This window comes from Spodoptera frugiperda, chromosome 25 (assembly GCF_023101765.2).
Source record: "Spodoptera frugiperda isolate SF20-4 chromosome 25, AGI-APGP_CSIRO_Sfru_2.0, whole genome shotgun sequence".
NCBI lineage: Eukaryota > Metazoa > Arthropoda > Insecta > Lepidoptera > Noctuidae > Spodoptera > Spodoptera frugiperda.
In genome coordinates this window covers 17,502,716-17,523,740 of record NC_064236.1, presented here as the reverse complement: position 1 = coordinate 17,523,740, position 21,025 = coordinate 17,502,716, and the positions used below count along the sequence as shown (strand labels likewise).

General features: G+C 37.5%; 2 protein-coding genes across 5 annotated transcripts in view; both read right to left on the bottom strand.

Annotated features, from left to right (window-relative positions):
• Window positions 1–10,235, bottom strand: part of LOC118262676 (titin homolog) — a 185,241-nt gene extending 175,006 nt beyond the window's left edge. For 2 of the 4 annotated variants that reach the window (XM_050703910.1, XM_050703911.1), the window contains exon 1: window positions 10,064–10,230. In XM_050703910.1, coding sequence (XP_050559867.1) covers window positions 10,064–10,179 — 116 coding nt within the window. In that variant the 5' untranslated portion in view covers window positions 10,180–10,230. Of the gene's footprint in view, window positions 1–10,063 lie in introns of all 4 variants that reach the window. The other 2 variants (XM_050703908.1, XM_050703912.1) reach the window with 2 other exon arrangements.
• Window positions 10,236–13,827: 3,592 nt separating this feature from the next.
• Window positions 13,828–21,025, bottom strand: part of LOC118276139 (mitogen-activated protein kinase kinase kinase 12-like) — a 105,033-nt gene continuing 97,835 nt past the window's right edge. Inside the window, exon 8 of the mRNA XM_035594372.2 lies at window positions 13,828–18,441. Within this exon, the coding sequence (XP_035450265.2) occupies window positions 18,054–18,441 (388 nt within the window). The 3' untranslated portion in view covers window positions 13,828–18,053. The remainder of the gene's footprint in view (window positions 18,442–21,025) is intronic.

Below are 21,025 nucleotides of genomic sequence, written 5' to 3'. Positions count from 1 at the left end.
TGTAAGGTTTATATGCATAATTAACGCGTGCAAAGCCGCGGGTAAGAGCTAACATACTTACTGATGAATATTATGAACTTTTGTCCTAAGATTTCTACACTGGGAATGTATGCATGGTTCCTTTTCTCCTTAATCCCCATCAAGGAAGAGTCGCAATGTATAATGTATGTTTCATTAAAGAAATAAGTTCGTTAACTTGCCAGACTGTACACTCCAAAGTTCTTTCACCAGTTCGACTCAAGAACCAAGAACTTCGCAAAACACTCGCAGTGAATCGCTACACGTTGCACCCATTAGATAATGAACTTTAAATGAAAACGCTATAGGTTGTATTTACTCAAACGGTTAAGTTGTAGAGACTCGCTTCAATTCTAAACAAGAATTTTCTTTAAAGACTTAAGCCTCTTGTTTCTATAGTTTCTCAATGATCTTTCATATTTTCTCTTCGTAAGACAACGACAATAGGAATTCAATTTCTCATTTCTATTAAACTTGTATAGAAAAGAAAATTATTAGAAAAATAAACGTACTGTTTTCTTGGACTATCGAAGAAAATTGTGTAATTATACTTAAACTAGAGTGAATGTTGTTTACTCGTAACAGAAAATCGTAGTTTTGTGTGTGTTTTATAGTGAATGCTAAATTTATTTTATTCACAAACACCCTCGCTGGATAGCTGATGTCTGTACAAATTATATGAACGAAACCTTTTTGTACGACGCGTCGCGTCAAATTTGGACGCTCTTCATTCATAGCGCTCCGGATTTTAGCTACAAGTACCGAAACTACAACACCTACCGGTACTACGGTATTTTGAACTTTATTTCTCTCAGTTTATAGTTCAATATGTCCAATAATACTAGTTTTTTTACAAAAAAACTGCCGTAATATGCGTATTGTTTCACTTTTTGTTCGTGGAGGCTTACAGAGAAAAAAAGGGATTTAAAATTTTTGGACTGAATTAATAAATACGTTACGTATGTCCTGTATGAAACGCCTTTTGTTCAGTGAACTGGCAGAGAGACTTTAAAATATTTTATGCAACACCAACTTCAAAATATTATTTTTCTAGTAAACCCTTCATGAGAAAACCTAGTCCAACAACTTTTTTTTTATTTGATGGTGGAAAATCATCCCATGACTTCTCCCGCCTTGAGCGAGGTGGGAGGGAGTGTCAGACTCTTAATGACTAAAAACCACCCCGTTCCTTCTCCTGCTTTTCGAACCGGAGCCCCGGTAAACCCGCAAGGTAGACCGCAGCTCCGGATCAGAACATCTTTACATTGGAATACAAACTAGAAGTACACAGTTATAACCGTGCACTATACAATGCATTCATCGCAAACTCGAGAGAATACCGATACAGTTGCAATACCGAATAACTATAAATCTCCTAAACGTTACGATACCACGTAATGGAAATATTGTGTACGGCATAACGATTTAACTATAGTACTATTTTTAATAACATACCTACATACTAACATTTTTTTTTTTTTTTTTTTTTTTTGAGGGGGAAAATCATCCAATGACTTTTCTCGCCTTGGGCGAGGCGAGAGGGAGTGTCAGACTCTTACTGACTAAAAACCACCCCGTTCCTTCTCCTGCTTTTCGAGCCGGAGCCCCGGTAAACCCGCTAGGTAGTCCGCAGCTAGGGATGTGATCGGCGACGGTGACCTCTCGCGTCCGGCTTTGGTTCAGGCCATGATGCGGAGCGAGAGGGAATGGGACGCCGTCTCCTCCTTCTGCGAAGCAGTCATGCTAGCTAAGGAGGAGGCGGAGCGCGTGAGGGAACGATCCTCCTCACGCCCCAGCCGCCGCAGAAGACACTCCGGGCGTCGGGGATCGCGTGACGATCTCCGGCCACCGTAAGTGCGGGTCTGCGGACGGCGAGCAAGGGTAGCTCGCCGCCCGACCAGAACCAGACCCGTGCGTACGGCGCGTCGCGTTCCGCGCGCGCCTCAAAGAGCCAGACCACCACAGATGGGGCCCAGTAGGGCTGATGCCTGATCCGGAGCTGCGGACAACGTAAAAGGTTACCGGGGCTCCGGCTCAAAGCAGGAGAAGGAACGGGGTGGTTTTTAGTCAGTAAGAGTCTGACACTCCCTCCCGCCTCACCCAAGGCGGGAGAAGTCATTGGATGATTTTCCCCCCTCAAAAAAAAAAAAAAAAAAAGGTAGTCCGCAGCTCCGGATCAGGCATCAGCCCTGCTGGGCCCCATCTGTGGTGGTCTGATGGCTCTTTGAGGCGCGCGCGGAACGCGACGCGCCGCACGCACGGGTCTGGTTCTGTTCGGGCGGTGAGCTACCCTTGCTCGCCGTCCGCAGGCCCGCACTTACGGTGGCCGGAGATCGTCTCGCGATCCCCGACGCCCGGACTGTCTCTCGCGACGGCTGGGGCGTGAGGAGGTTTGTTCTCTCACGCGCCCCGCCTCCTCCTTGGCTAGCATGACTGCTTCGCAGAAGGAGGAGACGGCATCCCAGTCCCTCTCGCTCCGCACCAACATACTAACATACAACAGTGATGAGTACTTCGACGCCTAAAGGAGAGATTTTATTGTTTGTTTATAATTTATTTTTAAGCTGGAAACATTTTAGCCATAGTATCTTATTATTATTTAGTCTATATTATGTATGTTAAGTTTTAATAAAAAAGAAATACAAATTAAATTAAATTATTTTAAATACCAAAACTAAGTTATATTAAATTACTAGGTATTCGAAATTAATAACGAAAATATCTTATTAGTAATGCAGTCTTTTGAAATCACTTTTAATAATGTAATACTGTTAAGCAGCACCAAACAGATCAGAATCGCAATTCGGTGGTACCGACACTAACGTATCTCCGAAGGCGAATTACCTTGAGCTCTGCACCTGACCTCTGATGGATCGTATCAGATTGTCACAATACAGTGGCGACCTCTGTCTTTGTGCTCCGTGCCATGTGCGAAATAATCTGCCAAACACAGTCTGATAGTTTGTTGATGCCTGCCTTGAGTCCCGACAGACAATCGATTTGAAAGCAGTTCCAGATTGCAATCTTCGGTCATTAGCGAATGAGGGGAGATGTTTATGTGTTGTATTATTATGTTAACATTTGTGTATATGTATAATTATTAATTTAGACATAGGGAAGACAAATAGCGTTATGAATGTCTCTGGGAGTCGTTGGTCGCTTCTAATAGGCTTATCTAGAAGTTGTTGTGGGAGCCAATGTTTAGCAGTGGACATATTGTGGCAAAAATGAAATGTAATTTGTTTGTAGTCTGACTACAGAGTACGAAAGAAAAATATAAGTTTAATATAAACAATGCATTGAAAAGTTTTGCTAACATACCTATATTACCTATGTTATAACACAAATACATATATTCCATAATTATCAATCACTGCAGTACTTAGCGGGCATTGCACCGCTACCTATCAGACCTTTTATAAAAAACTAGTCTTTAATAAATACATTTTTCTAACAACTCATTACTCAATTCACAGAACACTCATCATGCGCCAATAATATTTATTCACAGTACACTAACGACGGCAACCTAACTAAGAAATAGAAAACTTGAGTATTGGACGGAAACTTGAGCCCACGGAGACTGAAGCAGCTTTAAGGAAATATTGCAACACACAATGTTCTAAGAAATAAGTAAATAGGTTCCCTTGCAAGGGCGGAGGACTTCAGGCTTCGATCCGAGCAATCTCATAATTAAAATCATAGTCTTATTTCCTAGAAAGACTCTTTGTCGTGTCTACCAGTTCCCTTTGGGAGTATATTGCAAGCCTGTTTATGATACGGATCAAACTACATAAAATGTAAACAAAGTGGCTTGTAAGTTAATTATAATGAGCTGGGGATTGCTTTCCTGCTTGGCTTAATTAATCTAGTTTGTTTTCTTTTAGACTGTGTCGACTGCGTTGGTGGCTGTGACAGTGGTGGGGAGAGTGATTAGCAATGTGTTTGCGAGAAGGTGGGGTGAAGTTTTGAAATGAGTTGTTAAGTTTAATAGTTCGATTTTGTCTATATCTGTGGTTCGGTGAATATACTCTCCCGAATTTCTAATGCGTGTTAATATTAACGCACTTAAAATCTGTAAATAGTCAGACCATGTCGTAATTACTTTCAGAAAAAAGCAGTTACTCCATGTTAAATCCTCAGAATGCAACATTTCGCTGACACTCGATGTATACCTATAGTATTTTAATTAATATACTATGAAAACTTTCAAAGAATATTTATCAGCCACTTACTTGTAACATATTATTAATAAACCTGCTATTAAATGCACAATACCGAAGTGAAAACTATAGGAAAACTTTGCCATGCACCCGTTTGACCGCCCCATCGCTATCGCACAAAAACTTTTACGTTAATTGTTCTCAAGTACTTTTATAGATCGCGAATGGATTTTAATTGGCGATCAATATCAAAACTTCTTTACAAATGAGTTAAAGTTAACAACTTTGTCATTGAATAGCAATTATCGTTTAAATTACTAACCAGACTATTACTATTACTATTTCTGCAGTTTCAGAGTACCTGATGGGACGGAGGGAGTGCACATACATAGCTATTCCATGGCTTTACTTATGTAATTTTGTAAGAAACTTTTAAAACTCTATACTGGACATTATTTTAGTAAATACGAAAGTTTTAGTTAGATGTACTGAATCATGTTTGTGTAGAAACGTTAAGTAAGTAGACAGAGCCACGGCCTGAGGTGCGATTTCCAAATAATGATAATAGTTCGTATTCATCCACCACCATCCACCCATCGGTCCGTTAACGCTCACTATGTATGTGTTTACATACATGAAATGAAAATAAAAAATGAATAAGTGTTGCAAATAGAAATTCATTTTAAATCATATTATCTTTGTTACGATCTTAGCTCAAATGTTTACAAGACAAGCTTTGTGCAGTACATATTGGTAAAATATGAGGAAAACGGTGCGTTTTCAATATAATTGCATTTAATTTACCTATTTGTAAACCCAGTTACATTCAGTAAATTGATTCAATATTTTAATTATTTTAACTGAGTAGGCAAACAATATTTTAGTACGGAACGGTCATGTTTTCAAAACTGATTGCAAATTAATGTTCAACTGTTTGCTTTTCATAAACATAATTACATTTGCGTTGTGTTTCGTTGTGTGAGTTAGTTTACCGGCTCAATTACTCTCCTCCCCAATCTGCTCAATCGCCGAGTCCTTAACAATCTTTAAATTCTTAACCCACAAAAGGCCGGTTACGCATATGTAACTCCTTTGGTGATTCCTTACTTCTTCCAAGTTCAGTCTACTTTCTTAGTTTATTTCTCTCATATTTTGGCGAAGTTAAACATTGTAAGGAAATCTGGACCTTTTTTATCATCTATATTAATTTAGAGTCTTTTGATCACACTAAAACAATGCCCTCGTATCTAAAACAATGTGGAATAATAATATAAAAATATTAGTTTGAAACCACCAATCAGTCTCAAGGAAGTGTGATGATGATTATATTTTAATTATAAATTGCACCAAGCCTGTTGCACCAGGCGGCGTTCCAGTCTTCAAAACAAATTAAGAACAAACATATGAAGATTATTCATTCGGGATTCCCCGTCAGTGCAACACTTTAAATACCTCGTATCGGACGCTAGGAATAGCTACTAACGAGAGAGTATACAACTTATACGTAACAATGTATAGTTTAAGTGTGGAAACTGTATTGGATTAAGTGTTGGTTATGTGATTGTAATTAGTTGTTATATAATATCTGTTTGTTTCCCAAATAAAATAAAAGTACAACCTTGAAGATGTTATTAAAGCCATTAAACTGTGAAATACAGGTTTTTGAACATTTATATCCTTCAGAAGCGATTATACAATGTAACTTCAACTTTTAACTAGTTATATTATGAGTCCTATGTAATAGGGGTGAGCCTGGATATACCAGGCGTCCAAAAAGTACGTTTGACGAGGAACTCGACTAGCTTCAAGCATGCTAGAGGCTCATATCCATGAGTAGCATTGCGCGACTGCATTCTAGCATGACTTAAAACTAGTCGAGTTCCTCGTCAAACAGTTACGTTTGTAAGCCGATAACATAATAATTAACGTAATTATAACGGTGTATGCCCACAGAATACATTGTTGAATGTGGGTAAGTATATGTAACTATATGTTAACTCCTTGACCACATCAAGTAACATAATATTTGCCAATCACGCTTCAATAAGAGTAGAATTACTAAATTAATATTACTATATATACTAATTAGTAGTAATTGGAGATTATACTCGTACTAGCTTAGCATGCGGCTATAGTTTATCAAAATCCTTTCTTAGCGTATGTCTATGTCATAGTAGCTTTAGGCGTGCAAAGTTTCAACCTGATCGGTTTAAAATTGTCAAACTTTCATTCCCTATTTGATACCCTTGGGGGTAGAATTGATTAAAATCCTTTCTTAGCGGATGACTACGTCGTAATCTACCTGCATGTTGAATTTTAGCCCGATCCGTACAAAGTTTGAGCTATGCGTTGATAGATCACTATTATGATAGTAGGTACGTATTTCTCACAAACTAGTCCGAAACTAACTCTGAATATCTTAATCTTGTGCCGGAACCACATAATAATATTATATTTATTATATTCGTAACATGAAAAAATTTTTCTTTTCTCAATATCCCACAAAAGTATTCTTATTACAAAACATTTAACACAAATTAAAGAATTTAACAAGTACTCGTATATGATTAAAAAACGCATCCAAATTCTGAACAAACCCAATTATTATTTCTAATGCCGAACTTCCACACCACATACCACAATCCTGTGTTCGAATCTGTGGTCAAACAGACTAACGACAACTAGACTGACTCTCATAATGAAATGATACAACTAGTTAGCCACTCAAAGTTAGTGTTAGTTGCACCAAACTGTGTGCATACGTGCACCTATTGTATGTAACATACAACTGACATTGCAATGCTGCGAACATCGTACAATTATTAGGTGAAAACAAACGATAGTTGGACATTCCCGTCTCAACAATAGCTGTGTTCTCGACCAAACTCTGGACTAACTCCGCCTGTGTTACTCTAGCTTATAATGGACGTTTCACATACTTGTGTGCAGGGATGAACTGCGATTTTGTAGGTTAAAGTCTATTTTTTAATTAGAGTCTAAAAACTGATCAATGCTTTTTTTAACCTCGGATGTCCTAAAAGATATTTTTTAAACTAGTGTTTTAAAACTGATTATTGCATTCTTTAAATTCCCGATGTCCTAACAAACGCCTCTAGAGAAACTGACAAAGTGAAGACGGTATCGCAAATGTCCTGACTACCTTTTAAATGGGGGGCTTTGTTCACCAGAGGAAATCAGCTATCTGTTGATGAAAACTGTACCTAATGTTATCCAATACAAGGTATAAAATAATTAGCAGGTGTGTCAAGGAATTACTGATATACGGTTTTTATTTATTTCTTAATAGCGGAGGGGGCAAACGAGCACACGACTGATGATAAGCGATGGAAGCGATCAGTGCCGCCAATGTACATCGGCAACACCAGAGGTGTCACAGGTGCGTCGTCTGCCTTTTAAAAAGGAGTACGATTTTGACTTGCAGGATTTTTCTTCTGGGAGTAGACTTTTAAATGGCCTTTTATATGTTGGACAAAAACTCTCTACATAAATCTGTCCCTGTATTTTAGTACATGATGGTCAGATACACGAGATGATACTTTGTCCATATCTAAATAAACACATCCAGCCGTTCTTGTAGCTATACCATGCAATATTACATTTTTAGTTTCTCATATTTTCATTTAGATTTTCATTCGGTTGAAAAAAATGTGTATTTTGTGGTTTTTGGGGTTTTGAGCGTATATTAGTTTTGCCTTTTGGGAACCACTGTCTCGTACATTTAGTGGTTATGAGTTTTACTACTTTTTAAATGAAACTTGAATTTTTAACTGTTTGCTAATTTGCTCAGCCGTAACAAATACTGACATATTTTGAATGACATGAAATGAATATTTTTTATTAAAAATAGCAATACAGTTTTCACATTTGCATCTTGTTGCTTGATTTGGACCCGCCGCATGTCAGATGAGCGGAGAGCAAAACTCACTACTGAATGGAGCCCGCTCAACGTCCACAGACGTCACGGCAGGTCTAAATCAAAATCTTGATGCTTTACCAGGACGCTTATTACAAATTGCTCGGGTGATCGATTGGCAACATTACAGTTAAATTATTGTATAGTTTGTATACATGTATGGGAATACATCCAAGAGCCAAAGTTAGGTATACGTAGAGATTCACCCTTCATTCCCAGGCAGTGCATATAGGAACATGCAGCGAATCCTTCGCATGCCCATGCAAGGAGCGCCCCGAATTCAATGGCTAACTACATGCTATTTACTTGTATTATAATATATGAACGCGTGTCGGTGCACTGAAAATTTGAAGAATTAATTAACTGAAGAGCTTCTCGGGGTGTGTTGCATCAAGAGGTACGACAATTAATTACAAGTTTTGAATTGAGAAAGTCTTCATGTACTTTTTTTCTGAAGTCAATTTTGATTGTTAATAATTGTTTACATTATTAACAAATAAAACACCGAAGAATTATAGTCAGTTAAAAATAACGGTTTACTCATATTGTATGTATATTGATATAAGCTCTACTAATTTCGAGTCACAGAGGGATTCTCAATCATGAGCAACGTGCGCAGACGCGGCTTCGTCGCGCAGCCTACAGTAGGCTGTTAAACAAGTAGGTAGAACATAATTTTATTTATGAAGTTATATCTTATCTTAGCCCTGTATGAGGCGTGAGGGAGACAGTGTCAGACTCTTGCTGACTACAACTGACACCGTTAATAATGCAGTTTGCTACTCACTACTCCTACAAGACACGAAACAGGAGGATATTTTATAAATTTTATATGATTTAAGTTTAGTTGTTTGATGAAAGTAAAGGTTCCTCTCTTAGACTCTGACAACTAGTACTCAGTTCCCCTCATATTTGAATATCCAAAACTCGTCAAGCAAAGTTACACTTGACAAAAGTCCTTTCAGTCAAGAGACGTTGTAACTTCTTGAACTCTCATCTCTATATGTTTGCATGTGTGAAAAACTAAGTTGCTGACATTTCGCATAATATATAATAAAGCTTCTTTAATCTGTCAAAATTCTTTAATTGACTTTTAACTTTATCGCGCTTAAAATACAATTGAAAATGTGTTAAAAATATTTGCTTGATGGACTATCGCTCGTACAAGCAACACAGTAGTAGAACACTAGCAGCAAATAGCTTTCAGAAATGGCGACCATCTGCACAATATTCTGTTTACATTGAAGTATTAATGAGGCCTGCAAGTGTTTGCTCTAAATCTGAACTCAAATATTAGCCATGACTACAAATTATGATTGACCACGATATTCGAGAAAGCGAGAAAGTATTTAGCTCCAGTAATGCTTGGCAAACGACGGGATTACTCACAAGTCATACACCACATGTACTCATGTAGTATACATACATACACAAACACATGTAGACATACACACGGACACGCCGCATGGACTCCTACAACATGTCTATGTATCGATCGATAGCGAACTCACATTGCCAACCAAAAAAACATCGACGTTAAACAAAAATTTAATAGCTGCATTAAAAATGTTAAATATATTATAAAGCACAAACATTCCTTTTCACCTCGCAGCAACGGGAAGCTCTGCATCCCGTTTTTATTTTTAATAACTCCTCGTTCATACAGTGTACTAGACATTTTTCTATTACGAAATGCCCCAAATTATAATAACAGTAAGCGGCGAAGTGTCAAGTGTCTGAGCTAGCTTCCTGGTGTTGTATTTATAATCGACACACGAAAAACAAACAACGCTTGCCGGCGCGGCAGCACAGCGCGGGCGCAGCTCCGTCTCACCTAACCTATATGCTATCGCGCCGAACACTGCCCGATCTATTGTGATCGTAGTACAGGACTAAATTATAACCTAAATCTGTGTCCGTCTGGACCGAAAGTATGCGAAAAACGTACCATTGGTAGTTGAACGGTGGTGTGCCGGTGGGAACAGGCAGGACGAGGGTCGCGTCGCTCCCGGGTGCCGCCCTGACGGTGAACAGCCCGCTGGCAGGGAACGACGGGGGCTCCATAGGGCTCCAGTCCTCTCGGCCCGCGCGCGACTTGCCGTGTGCGCGCGACGACGCCCGCCCGCCGCCTATCTAAAAATAATACGGAAAAATGTAACGCGCGCGCCACCGAAATTCGTACGACGCGAATATTTTGCCAATACCACTGACTACGTTCAAATTTTGTACGCGATCAGCTGATCGCCTGACGGGCAGGAGCTGTGCACGGGCCCGGGACGGCTGTCTGTCACAGCCGGCTGCTTCTACAAGCCGCGCTGTCCGACTGAGCAGCTGTAACTCAAGCTTTGATGTGGATAAACATTTACCTATTTGGTATTTTATTAGGATTACGAAGTTAATATAGGTATTTCGCAAAGCTTTCAAATATTCAAGTTACAAATAAATTATATTTCAGAGAAATAGTTCGTGTTTAAATAAGTATTTTCGGTATCTCCAGGTAAACCACTCCATTAACACAATAGTAAAATCTCAAACCGTCTTGGTTTTGACTTCTTAAAAACCTATTAACGTGTTTTAAATGAAATCGAAAATGATAGCCTTTTAGGAAAACTTATAAAAGCATAAAGCTTTGTTATACCCCTTGAGTTTGATACTTAGGTACTCTTATATTTTACAGATGTAAAAATATCACTTATTTTATGTGTTACCAACCAACATACATGATAAAAATGAATTACAATTAAAAATACATATTTAACTTCCCTGTACTTTTATTCAGAGCGCGTCTCAAGAACAACATTTGTTGCTCATCGTTAGACGTTAGGCGCTGTAAGTAAGCAGTAGCTTTCTTGGTGTACGTGTCATGTCCGTGAACGGGCGCTGCCAACTGGGACTGGTCAGCTCCAGACTGTATTGAGTTTGTTGTCCTCAGGGTTATTTTTTTTCTATCACTTTGACTGAATATTAGTTTTATATTGTTCTCACATAGTTGAAGCAATCGAAACAATGTGACCAAGAATTGTATTGTGAATCTGATTGAAAAGGAGTTACCTATGGAGTTTCTTGCTCGTTTTTCTCCATAGGAATCTACACTTTGGAACGAGCAAATAGCTTCACTAGAGGACTGACCGACAGACAGACGTTATTAATATTATTATATTTGCTTTGACGTTTAAAAGTGCCTTCCTGGTCTAATTGAAATAAATAATTTTGACTTTGTAGTAGTAGATTTTGTCGGATCAGATTTTAATGTGTCGCTATGCGCTATGCAGCAAGCTAGCAATAATAATGATTCGATAAAATCAGGTACCTAATTGTGTGCCCTCCAATGAGCGGTATTATTTCACCGATGTACTCCATAGCAGCCTTGGGTACCTATAATTACAAAGGAGTAGGTAATAGGTGCACTATAAATCGAACATTCACATTCTCGACAATCTCATTCATCATTAAGTGTGGGAGAGCCATGCTTCAGCACGAATGGGTCGGCTCAACCGGAGTGATACCACAGCCTCCCAGAAAACCGAAAACAACGCTTGCGTTGTTTCTTTGTCTGAGTGAGGTTACCGGAGGCCCAATTAATCCCTAATCCTGAAATACCCAAATTCCTATCTCCAAAAGACCGTGATGCCATTGTAACGACTGCCTTTGGGTGTCTATGGGCGGCGCCGATTGCTTACCATCAGGTGCTTCATATCAGCTTACCATCATAAAAAACGAATGATCAATGTTCAAAACTTACCTACCTATATAATAAAAATAAAGAGCATACCTGTGTTGAACCGCTACCTCTCATAAATTGTAGACAGTCTTCAAACTGCCAGGTCGACGCTCCTGCTGGCAGTTCACAAGTCCATGGCTAGTTGCATTTTCTCTGCGGATCCCTTCATATACCTAGGTATGGAGCTACGTTATTGTGGTAGACCACGTCGCATTTTCATATTATTACATACATACATACATACATAACCTCACGCCTGTCTCCCATGGGGGTAAGCAGAGACAATGGAACGTCATTTGCCACGGTTCTTACACACTTCTTTCGTTAAAGGTACTTTTAATTTGGCCCTTTTTACCCGACTGCGCCAGAAGGAGGGTTATGTTTTTCGAGTGTATGTATGTATGTATGTATGTATGTATGTATGTATGTATGTATGTATGTATAATTGTTTGGCACGCTCTGCAGCCTAAACGGCTTGATGGATTTTGACTTGAGAGGTGATTAGATTCGTATTTACTGTGAGAGTGACACTGGATATATCAAAATAATAAAAAAACAAAATGGCGGATTTTTGGCGCCAAATTCGAATATTTCTCACTCTCTAGCCTGAACGACTCGATGGATTTCCGCTTGATAGGGGTCGTTTGATTCGTATTACTATGAGAGTGACACTAGATATATCAAAATACAAAAATAATAAAACTAAAAAAAAAAATTAAATAAAAAAAGGTAATTTAAAAAACTAAAAAACCCGACTGCGTTTCTTTATAATATTAAAATGAAAAAAACCCTAAAACAAGAAATTCATCGAAAAATTTAAGCAGTCGGGACCCATTCTAAATATGAAGACTTAGTGAGGGCACATACGGCTGGCTTTCTAGAATGGGTCCCGACTGCTTAAATTTTTCGATGAATTTCTTGTTTTAGGGTTTTTTTCATTTTAATATTATAAAGAAACGCAGTCGGGTTTTTTATTTAATATATGGCCAATCTGATCGCTAGATGTCCGTCTGGTGCGCCCTCCACCGACGGTCCCACTTATATTCCCACTGAGTTTCTTTCGTAAATCTGCTTTCATAATATAAAATAATTAATATTTTATTAATTAATGTAGGCACAAAAACAATTAATTAACATATCGATTTTTGTATTCTCGAATGATCGATATTTCTATTTGAAAATAAATTTCATGAAAGACTAGCTAAAAATACCTTATTAACCTATACTCAGTAAAATCATATCTCATGCTAGATAATTTTTTTCTTCATGAAATCGACTAGCACTTTTTCTACTTTTAAAATCGATTCACCACATCTATTTTAAAGTCGATACCTATTTCTGTGCTTTTCAAAGCATGATAGTCAGCTAGTCTTTCTGTCTAATGAATAATAAACTAAAATAGCTCCTAAAACCACGATATAAGAGCTATGACCTCAGAATGGGGTTAAGAGTGAAAATAGTGATGTAGGTTGGGAAAGTTCAGAGTAACTTCATAATATCGATTTTAGGAAGTGAGCTGTAATGATATCATTAACGGATAGGACTTAATTATAAAGTTACCTTTAGGGGGACTACACCACCTCACGATAAATATTGCACATCGACCTTTAGAAAGAGGTAGTCGGTCACCAGGTATATGGCACCCTTAGTACGAGTTTTACGTTTAAAGTAACCGAAACTGGAACGCGTTCGGCGCTCTGATTGGGTGCTTTATCCGGCCGATCAGAACGCCTTATGTGCTATCGTTTTGATTACTTTTAACGAAAAGCAAACTCATACTAGGAGTTACTGCTCTGGATTATGAGCAGCTGAAACTAATCAAATGATTTGCGAATCATAAAAGATTGAAAAGTAAAGTTTTTGCCACACAAAAGTGTATCTTTCCAAAAGGTAATGTGCAATATTTATCGCCTGAAACTGTGGCCTTTGTGTGTGTGTGCGTGTATGTAAAGGGGTATTTTTTATAATTAAAAACAATTAAAACAACAAAATTATTGATACTATAATTTATTTAATAAGTTATACATATTCGAATACACTTAAAATTAATTCGACTAGACCAAAAATTAGGCTAATCCACAATAAATAGTTAGTACCAGGGCTGTAGGGTGTACTAAACTTATTAAATATCTTTTATTTAAACTATAAACACGGTGACTTAAATAAATGTGACTGGGACACGCATTTCGTAATCATAAAGCCCTGGTAGAGATTTGAGAGTACCAATGATGAAGCGAAGAGATCGGTATGAGCTGATTGGTACAGTACATTGGTGGTACCCTCCAAATGAAATTACTTACAACCATTCAGTTTGCACATCTGTTGCGAACACTGTCCCATAAAAATATTGACAATAACCAAAATTTGTAGGTGGGTATTTAATTCCTTAATTCATCGCAATGAGAACCGGATAAATCCAGTTCGCACCGCCTTCAACAACCGCGTCCAAAACTTGGATTATTGCCATTACCGTAAAACGATACGTCACATTTTAACTTTTAATTTGTGAAACATTATCTTGATGTGTAAAAAGGTTTTATTCTCAGAATTTAGATAGTCACGTGCTTTGTTTACCGTTAATATTTTCATGTTAAGTGTTCGCGTCGAATGCTTCAATATATTGTAGACTTAGTTTTATCCAAAAGGTGGTAAAGGTACCAAAAGATTCTTAGGCGTAGATTGACGAATTGGCACTGTCAAGGTGTACTACACACACAAAATAGTGACATTGACCGTCAGGAACAGAGTTCGTGAACAACTTGTGGTGTAATAAAAATCTTCAATCGAAAGATCGTATTCTGGTTTCGAAAATTTTCCAAAATGTCTACAAAGATATTGTTACCAAAATGTTAGGTCAGCTCGACAAAGTTGAGCAGTTAAGAACAGTGCCAATAGGTCACAAGAGGATTAAAAGTTAAATAGTAAATAGTGTAAAAAATTACGTTCAGACTAAGTGCAGTCTATACTTTCAATTCGTTTAATGAAGTATGAAAGCCTAAAAATGAAGTTCGTGTATGTATTTTAGTGATGCGCACGAGTTGGTGGACTGGATCAACGCTGGCTCTTTGGTTTATATTAGGACTCGCCCGACAGGATCTGTCAGGTGTTCACGTTACAAGATCACGCCAGGTGTCTCCAATCCAGTGCCCGATACGATCACCTCTTAAGTTTAAAATAATATAATAACAATCACAATAGCACAAGTCTAACTCGCGCCGAGGGCTCCGCGCAATCACAAACAATCACAAAGTATACAAAAATAAATGCAACCATTTTGAGATCTTTAATTTGGACCCTCAACTTCCGTAAATATGAAAGAAAATATAAATAAAAACTAATAATTGAGCACTTATTTAAAACAGTTACTCGCAGCGCGGAACCCTTAAATATAATAAAAATAAAAAATAGAATAAAAAATTAAAAAAAAACTATTAAATTTAACATATTTTTTGCTCCAGCTCGCGTGTCCATATATTTACAAAAAGTTAGCAATCGCGTTCTTATTTCAAATTTAAATATAATTCGAAAGCGGTCGATTAGGCGTCAACATTGTCTTTAAAAAAAAGATGGGGTATGTATTTATACTCTGAAATGTCAAAAGTGGACAATGGCCGTATCGTGAGTGGTGGAGGCTGCAACTGTTGCATTGCGATAAAAAAGTTACGCTACACACAGATAGCATAGCTCAACTCCACAGTCCCAAAGCAACAGGGGCGGATTCCACGCGTCAAGATAAACCGTCCGTTCAATTACAGTTTCAATGTCAATTTATGTTATAATATTCATCGATGTTACTTCTTACAGAGTTAGCTCGTCACAGTTGTTGAACTGACCGCTTAAAAAGATTTTTATTCTAAATAAATGAGCGAAAAAAGCTCTTAAATACAGCCGTTAGTCTCTAGTCATCATAATAGCCATGGCTATCAAGCATGGCGTTATTATTAAAAATTTAATAATACTTTTATCTTTCCCTATCACTCCCGAACCTATCCAACCCGCCGCAATACTGCACTGGGGCCCTTTCGTTAGTTAGTTACAGTTATATTATAAAAAAAATACGCGATAAATTCCTACACAATATAGTAGGTTTTTTTATATAAAAGTCAGATTTAAGTTCTGCGGACATTCGTGATTGTTTATATTCTTTTATTTTTAGGCAAGTAGCTCCAGACTAGTATTTTGATCTGTCATGGGTGCGTTTACAAATTCAAATACATCCAGACCCGAAACAACAATTTGTGGATCACACAAACAGTTGCTCCGTGCGAGAATCGGTCCCGCTACACGTTACGTGGCAGCCGGTTGTCCAGCCACCGCGCCAACCGTGTAGTCAAAATATTGTTTAAAGATTAAATACTCCTACCAAATATTAATATTGTAAATTTAATTGAATTTTTTCATTAGTTTGATATTTTGAAAATGTCGAAAATGTACTATTCACGCATCCCTACCCCAGTGCGCGCGGTACGATTAGCAAAAAATATGTTATAAAAATATTACTTCTCACTAGTCATTACCATTTACTTTTTTATACAAAAACTGAGTAAAAAAGCTAAGACATGGACAGGAGATGAGTTTTCAAACCAATGAGTTATCGAGACAAAGAAGATGGGTACCTATCGATTGTCGAGACAAAATGTTTGCAAAAATCACAAACCAGGTATCAACGACAGCCATTGGTCTAAAAACTTTTCTCAATTAAAAAAGAAACCAAAAAATTAAAAAAAATAAATCCTTTAAACTTAACCCTAAGTAGTTTTAGTCTAGCTAAAACTGTTAAACTTATATAAAAAGAAATAAATTTACCAATTAGTACTACTTATTCACTAAACTAAAAAATATATCTAAGGATAATAAAAAATAATAGTCTTGGAAAAATAGTAGTTTAGATTATTATAGGGTACCTGACTCCATGGAACTATTGGTTTTGATGACGTCATAATATTATGTATGACACGATATTTTTTAAACTTTACTGTAAACCAAAAAAGTCGGTTTACCTATCCATTCAGAATGAAATAAGTATAAATATTTCCACTTGATTCAGTGTTATTTCAGAAATGTATTTAATTAAGTAAAATTATTGCAAAACCACAATATTATTGGACAATTTAAAGTCGGATACCCTACAATAAACCACTGTCACACCTATATTTATTGTGAATTTTTAAAGGACATTGTTTATGTATAATGCATGAATACTTCAGTTTTCAGAAGCATTCTTAGTATTTAATAGTTTTCTGTGAGCACACAGTTATTGAGAATACTTGTGTATATATTTTCTAAATTTTTAGGTCGTTCAATATATCGGTTGTAAGATATATGATGCAAATTAAAATACTGGTTCTAATTAAAGTAAACACACAGTTATTATGTAACCTAATAATTACCATTAATTCTCTACACACATTTTTTTACTACACGCGGACTGAAAGTGAGATTAAGTACAATAATTTCGCGCGAAATTCGAATTTCCTTAATTAATGCGAATTCGCTAAAGCTATAAAGTCCCTAGTTTACCAGTCTTAGGACGTAGTCACTAGGTAGTAAACGACTGCAGTGAATGGGACTGTAAAATCAACAATATATATGAGTTCGTACCTCTGCCGTGCATTACAGAGGCGCTTTCAGTCCGCTACACATAGGTTAAACTTTAGATAATTGTTCTGGAATGATTACATATATTTAGGTTATGTGTTACAGCATCGGTCATGAGACACTTACCTACAGCGTGAGGTTGGGACCTCCGTTTGCTTACAGCATTCTCAACCTTGGAGCCACTTCTTATTTTTAATATAGGTATGTAATGTTGACATTAGGCTGCTACTGTCATGGTAACTTGGGTTGCTAAGTATATTTCAGTGTGCACGCTAATACAATTGAATACATAGACACATAATATAAGGAATTAGGGATATCCCTATGGCAAAACCACTACTTTCTATTTAAATATCAAAGTGTAGGAGACCATTTGTGTATTCCATTATTACAGACACATTAAATTGAATCCTGCGTATGTTGTACACTACTTTTTTTTGTTTTTTTTTTTTAATTACATTAATTGTTTTGTTACACCATGATAGTGAGATTCTTGGTCAAAAAAGATTATTCTAAACTCTACGTAGGGTGAGATGTGTTCGGATACACCAGTCGGGTTAAGTCGATTGAGTTGGGTGCATGCACGCGCTCCCAGCTCGTAGACATTGGTGGAGTGTGTTTAGACATGAGCAATGTCGGGTATTTTATACACATTGTCAGGCCTTCCATGTCCTTTCGGCTTCTGCCGAATGTTCCCGTTTTCTTCGACAATGGTTTCCTTTTTCTGAGGCGTTGCATTATTGTTATTTTCGCAGGATTTTATACTTACTTCGGAAGCGACATCTTTGAGAATGGTATTGACCTCATCTTTGGGGACTGCTACGGATATTGCTTTGTTCGAACGTTTCTTTTCAACATATCGAACGATGAGTGCTTGTGCTTCCTTTTTCTTAGCAAATTTGCGGCGAGTGTCCGCCATCAATTCGGAGGAGGAGGAGGACGGTTTGTAATGGTACTTCAAGTTGCGGCGAATACCACAACGGCAAGCCCTCAGGGCAATCTCGCGCCTGTAAAGAAAATCTACATTAGAGAAGTAAACTTAACATTTATTAAGCCTATATTAGAATACAACATAGATTAACCTGGAGCCTATAAGCCTAGCCTAGATTTTAGCCCTGGCCAATAAATAATAAATCGCACTGCATAAGTAGTCGTCGCATTTGAGAAAATATCGAGAGTTAGATAGTACATTTATACCAAAATAACATACTACCTATTTATGGTTAAAAGAGGAGGGCCGTTACGCGCGCAGCACTATATTTATATATGTAATGTGTTTCAGTCGCCTCGTTGGATATTGTTATTGGGACATTTTCTGTTTTTCGAACATTTCTTAGTAATAGCATGGAGTTTAGTGCCCGGTAAGTAAACATGCATACATTATTTTGAGAATAAACACAAAAGCAAGTGGAGCAAAATTGCTATAATAGGAGAATCCTTCGCTTAGTTAGGCATTAGAATTTTTACTATAAAGACAAACATAATTATGCAATCATTAATTGAAATTGGCGCAGCGCAAAGTGCTCAGTAGCCGAGTCTTATTTTCTTACTAAAACTCGTAAGTTGGGTGGTCGCAAGCGCAACAGTTTTGTCAGGGTAATTTTAAAATATTGGCGAGCAAAAGCCCTACTTTGTAAGGTTGTTTACAAGATATCATCTTTGTTCTTCTTCTTCATCACCCGATTCCCGAGTTGGGCAAATATCATTTGATGTATTTCGAAAATATCTCGAAATTATACTCGGTATATAGTCCACTTCACTTCTGTTACCTGGGATTTATAACAAAACTAGTGCAAAGTGAGTTGAATACGTGCACCTCTATTTACCCACTCGTCTAATACAAGACGATACATTAATACTACTTTCACGCTTAGCATATGACCAGACTTATTTCACATTTTTGTCATAATTAGTAAAGAGCGAGAGAAGTAATGCGTAGTTGAGCTATAGATAAAGTCGCAAAAGCTAGTTTTTTTTTTTTTTATTTTAACCCAAGAAGCTCTACCTGACAAGAAGACCATGGTGACGTCGCCAGCTACGTATCCAAACAGTTAATATTTGAATAAGAACCTATTTGAAGAAACTTTTAGAGGTAAACTGAAGGTAGAGAGAAGGGATGGACTGTCTCGTTGATCGAGGGGTCACAAATTAACGAGTGTCACGCGACTGATCGATTCCCGGGTCGAGTAAAGTATTTATATTCTTAGTAATTTTACGGAGTCTGGAATCGAGCAAAGTATATCGCAATTGGCTTTCACCTTATTACATCGTACTAATAAGCGCAGAAAAGTGGGTGTTTTATTGCGTATAATTGCATAATAATTAGGTACATGAGTAGTGCACCCCTACCTGCCCCTTCGGTGAGTAAAAGACGTAAGTAAGGATTGTTAGATACCCAATAAAAATGAGCCCCTTAGTACAATGAACCTTTAAGTTGCAAAAACTATAACGTGTCCACATCCCACGCAAATAACATTACTTAGTAAAGTACTAATACACTGAAAAGTAAAGAGCTGTAAAATACCGTACACCGTATTGAACTTTAAGAACATAGGAAATCCTTTTTCATACGTTTATAAGATTGAGAACTCAGAAACCCTTAAATACCTGAAAAGTTCGCGAACAAAAACTGTGGACGAAAAGCTTTTTTATGGGGAAAAAATCATCCAATGACTTCTTCCGCCTTGGGCGAGGCGAGTGGGAGTCTCAGACTCCTACTGACTAAAAACCACAGCGTTCCTAGCCGGAGACCCGGTAAACCAGCTAAATAGTCCGCAAGCTCGGGATGTAGACGCTAGCTAGTTTAATAAGTATGGAAAACCGCAAACATATGGACATTAATTAGGTAAAATGTGCATAACACTTCGACCACGAAATACGTAACCGTAATACCCGTATAGAGAGCGAGTGGGAAGTCATACACAACTACATAAGCTTCAATTGATTGGGGAATTGACCTTCACTGCATTCAACCTTTGCAAACAATCGGCGCGAGGCGTATTTATCAATACTACAACTCTACAGCTTGTTCTATTCTGAAATGGCATTGTTCTTTTTCAGTGACTTTTTAATTGAACTTTGGTATTCTATTCATTTACTCAGATATATTGGTTACTAGTAAGACAATACCTACTACTTTAATGCATAACTTTTGACTGACTTTGGATGTGCTTATCACTTTTTTCGTTTTCGAAGGAAATCTGTACGAAGGAAAGCGCGCCTTCGACCCTCTGATTGGCCAGTGCGATTAAACTGACCAAAGCGTCGATCGCGCTGTCGTTTCATTTTCGCCCAACATAAAGCAAACTCAAACTAAGGGTACTGAATAACTCTGCCTAGCATGGACGAACCATTTAGTTCACAAGTTTCCTACAATTACACCATACAATACCGACTATTAAAATATCTCCAGATTTATGAAACAAACAGTTTGTATAACTAAGGCCTCGTCACCCGACACCCGCGGTCCTGGATTCATCAGTCCGTCCAAGTCTCTTTAATGATCATAATTATTTCGGACAGACATGCTCCGAAACTTTCGACGGTCGGATCGTTGGAACTTTAAGTTTCAATTTACAAACAAAACTCAAT